The sequence below is a fragment of the Carcharodon carcharias genome, chromosome 3 (assembly GCF_017639515.1).
Source record: "Carcharodon carcharias isolate sCarCar2 chromosome 3, sCarCar2.pri, whole genome shotgun sequence".
In the NCBI taxonomy this organism is placed as follows: Eukaryota; Metazoa; Chordata; class Chondrichthyes; order Lamniformes; family Lamnidae; genus Carcharodon; species Carcharodon carcharias.
In genome coordinates, this window is record NC_054469.1 from 218,016,314 (window position 1) to 218,020,570 (window position 4,257).

The 4,257-nt window shown below is 41.7% G+C and overlaps 1 protein-coding gene across 1 annotated transcript; it reads right to left on the reverse strand.

Annotated features, from left to right (window-relative positions):
• Positions 1 to 3,675: 3,675 nt before the first annotated feature.
• On the reverse strand, positions 3,676 to 3,987 carry LOC121276086 (histone H4-like). The gene has a single exon (XM_041184024.1). The coding sequence runs from the start codon at positions 3,985 to 3,987 to the stop codon at positions 3,676 to 3,678; it is 312 nt and encodes a 103-aa protein (XP_041039958.1).
• Positions 3,988 to 4,257: the final 270 nt, after the last annotated feature.

A 4,257-nucleotide genomic window follows, 5' to 3' on the forward strand; every position in this document is an offset into this window, starting at 1 on the left:
ACCCCCGAGAAAATTCAAACCCCATTTGTACTTGTTTGGCTCCATATCCCTTGCTGTCATCATCTAATAAAAATACTTAACACACGAGCATTCAAATTAGCAGCAGAAGGCCATTCGGCCCCTCTGCTTCAACTTAAGCAAAACTTAAACAGGTATGAGAAACACACCTACAAGCTCACCCTTCTTCAAGATGTTATTTCTTAATTTATATATACATCCACTCTACTACAATCAAGACTAGATAGCCAATCATACCTGCTAAAAGCTTATTGCCTTGACAACTGGGCAAGCTTCATTCCCTTTCAGCTGTGGTTGTCTTGTCTTTTAAAACATTAGCTAGACATACCATGTGACAACATATTCTGAACTTTTTCAAATACATTTTCCTGAACATGATCCCAAACATACTTTATTTTTGCCATTAATAAGTCAGAGTACAGAGACTTCAGAAATTCTGGCCCTTAGGAGGTTATGCTAAGGTACAATACTGCTGAGGAGAGGTCAAACATTTCTGTAGAATCTAAATCCGCCAGCACTCTGCTTCTCTAAGCTCATGTGATAAACTCCAACTGGTGGCTAGATGAGGAGGAACACCTCCTACCTGCCCAACTTATTCTGTGGGGTTGGGGGAAGGGGGTGAAGTTACCAGGATTCCTAAAGAAATTGGTCCATTGCCTCCATGTGTGGCCCTGCAGACCCAGGGAGACTAGGCACACGTTCACTGCGAACCAACAAAAATCCTCAAGGTGAAATTCTCCTGGCTGGTAAAATGTTCCGTGCAGAATAAACAAGATCAAATATTTTCAGTAATCTTCAGTCGATAACGCTCTAGGGTCTCCCTTTCTGGTAACACAGTAGGCTCCCTCACACCCCTACGTGCATAGTTCACTTCTCTGATTATTCAAATGACCACATTCCTGTTGTAGTACTAGACAGGGTCCTAGTGAACGCCAGGCGACAGATAGAAATCTTGCACCAGCACACTTGCATCTCATTTTAAAGATCCATGGATATTCTAGGCTCAGGTTTGATAGAGAGAGAAAAAAAATAAGTACTTGATCATTTCCAAAATTGAATATAATTCAGCAAGCTAATTACAGTGAAAGGGGACTTGTGGTACAGTGGGTAGTGTCCCTGCCTCTGAGCCAGAAGCCATGTGTTCAAGTCCCACTCTAGGAACTGAAGACCATGGAAAGCGTGCTCATAATGCAGCCAAAATAGGTTGAGTTTCAACTTGTAAATTTGCTAAAAGCCTTGACTTTGCCTGGATCTGTTTTAACTCCTTTATCACTGACAATGCCTGCTCATGATTGTGCCATAGGCATCTGTCACTGTCACTGTCACCAGATGTTTATTATGGACCATTTCTGATTTTTCTCAACCTGAGAATGTAATCCATGATACTTAGTGCCCTTCAGAAATGCAGTCCTTTTATGCTGAAATATTTCTGATGGTAACTATAAGTCTGTATGAATCTCAGCAGAACAGGACCAACAAAACGGGGCAACAAAAGTTTTAGAGAAACTCTTGATGCAAAGATAGTTGCAAAAACCCAGACGATGAAGCACCAAATGAGGAAAACCTGTTCTCCAGAAAATTTGAGAGCCTGAGGTATGGAGCGGTTTAATTGTTTCCATTGCATGGCTTCATTTATGATTTCAGATCCACACAGCTTAGGAATTTGCCATTAATTTTAAAATTTCATTTCAAAACTGGGACCAATTAGCACGCAATATTTTAAGGCATCAATGAGTTCCTCAATGATGGCAACTTATGATGATTCTTTTTAATCCCTCTGAGAATTATTGGGAATGGAACTGAATGAGATGCATTCAGATATTAAAAGGTAATATTGTTCTTTAATCCTAGCTATACAGTCTCATGTTTCAACAACTAGACGTGAATGAACATACATCTTTTCACCTTTTTGCTCCTTCTGCCAGGGTCAGTTTCTATACTGATCCAAAGCCTAACAAATCATTAAAATGTGACCCTGTAGTCATGAAAATTCAAAGCTGATACTCTTCTCTCTCGTAGATACTCTAACAGCTGTTTCTTGCTAATTTTGTTTCTGTCCTGGGCTGTACAGGAAAACAGCTAATGGCTCTACCAAGGGGCATTGTGGTAGACACAAGTACATATGTTGTAACATCACAGTGGTACCTGCAACAGTATTAGTCTGAAAATTCACAAACCTCTCATTTTTCTTTACCTATCTTGTTTCTGTTCACGTTGTCACCATAAATAATTAAAATGCAAGGAAGAATGACACCAAGTCATGTGATTTATAATTGGTGGCTGTCAGTGCTTTCACACTCTCTGTACACTGATTATTTCAAAACAGCCCATACAAACATACACATGAACATCCATACAAATTAGGAGCAAAATAAAAGCAAAATGCTGCAGATGTTGGAAAAACTCAGCAGGTCTGACAGCATCTGTGGAGAGGAATACAGAGTTAATGTTTCGAGTCCGTGTGACTCTTCATCAGATGAAGGGTCATGCGGATTCTTCATCAGATGTTCTGATGAAGAGTCATACAGACTCGAAACGTTAACTCTTTCTTCCTCTCCACTGATGCTATCAGACCTACAAATTAGAAGCAGGAGTAGGTCACTTGGTCCCTCAAGCCTGCTCCGCTATTTAATAAGATCATGGGTGATATGATTGTAACCTCAACTCACATACACCCCTACCCCCAATAACCTTTCACCTATTGCTTATCAAGAAATTATCAGCTCTGCCTTAAAAATATTCAAAGACTCTGCTTTCAATGCCTTTTGAGGAAGAGAGTTCCAAAGACTCACTACCCTCAGAGAAAAACAATTCTCATCCCTGTCTTAAATGGGTGATCCTTAGTTTTGAACAATGCTCCATAGTTCTAGATTTTCCCACAAAGGGAAACATCCTTTCTGCATCCACCCTGTTAGGACCCCGCAGGGTCTTATATGTTTTAATCAAGTCACCTCTCACTCTTCTAAACTCCAGCAGATACAAGCCTAGCATGTCCTAGCATTTCCTCATTAGACAACCCACCTATTCCAGAGAGTAGTCTGGTAATGACATTTTCTGTATCCCTGATTACATGCTGTACACTTGAGCTCTTGACTGAGTTTGCAATTACACTCTATCCTCTCCAGTTTCGAGTCCTCTCTTTGTAGAGATTCATCTATCTTGTTCTTCCTTCTTCCACGATTCAATCTTTGCCCAACGTCTTGCAGCCTTTGCATTGGGCCCAGATCGATTATTCAGATTTAGGTTAGCTCTGAATAACATGGTTTTGGACAGTTGGGTCAGGCCTCAGCTCTCCAATTCATTTGCAGTTTCCTTGACTTGTCTTTATTCAAGCTAATTTCAGACTTTCCAATCTCTTGAGAGAACTTGGAGAGCAAATTTCTTCCACTACTGGGGCAGGCTGGTAGAAGAAAGCCCTTTCATAAATCATTTGGTGCAGCATTGATGTCAAGTATTTGCAATACAATGTCATCATTATATGTCAGATCCTCTGACAGGAATGGGAAATATGTATTTTCTTTATTCATTCATGGTATATGGGCAATAATAGTGAGACCAGCATTTATTGCCCATCCCTAATTGCCCTTGAGAAGTGGTGGAGCAGCTTCTTCTTGAACCGCTGCAGTCTGTTCACTGAAATGTTTTTGTTAACAGTTCTCAACCACCGAACCCATACAGAGTTCGGCCTTGGCGTTTCATGGCATAGACCACATCCACAGCGGTAACAGTCTTGCGTTTAGCATGTTCCGTGTAGGTGACCGAGTCTCGGATTATATTTTCCAGGAAAACCTTGAGAACCCCGCGAGTTTCCTCGTAAATGAGGCCGGAGATGCGCTTAACGCCCCCACAACGAGCGAGGCGGCGAATGGCAGGTTTAGTGATTCCCTGGATATTATCTCGGAGGACTTTCCAGTGCCGTTTCGTACCCCCTTTACCGAGCCCTTTCCCACCTTTGCTTCTACCGGACATCACACCCGGAGATAAAGCTTTGTAATCTGTTCGCTGAAGATGCACCCTCTATGCTGTTAGGGAGTGAGTTCCAGGATTTTAACCCAGTGTCAATGAAGAAATGAAACAAACCCAAGAAGGGATGACATGTGACTTGGAGGAGAACTTGGAGGTGATGGTGTTCCCATGTACCTGAAACCCTTATCTTCATAGGTGGTGAGGTGTGGGTTTGAAAGGCGTTGTCGAAGAAACCTTGGCGAGCTGGTGCTGTGCATCTTGTGGATGGTACAT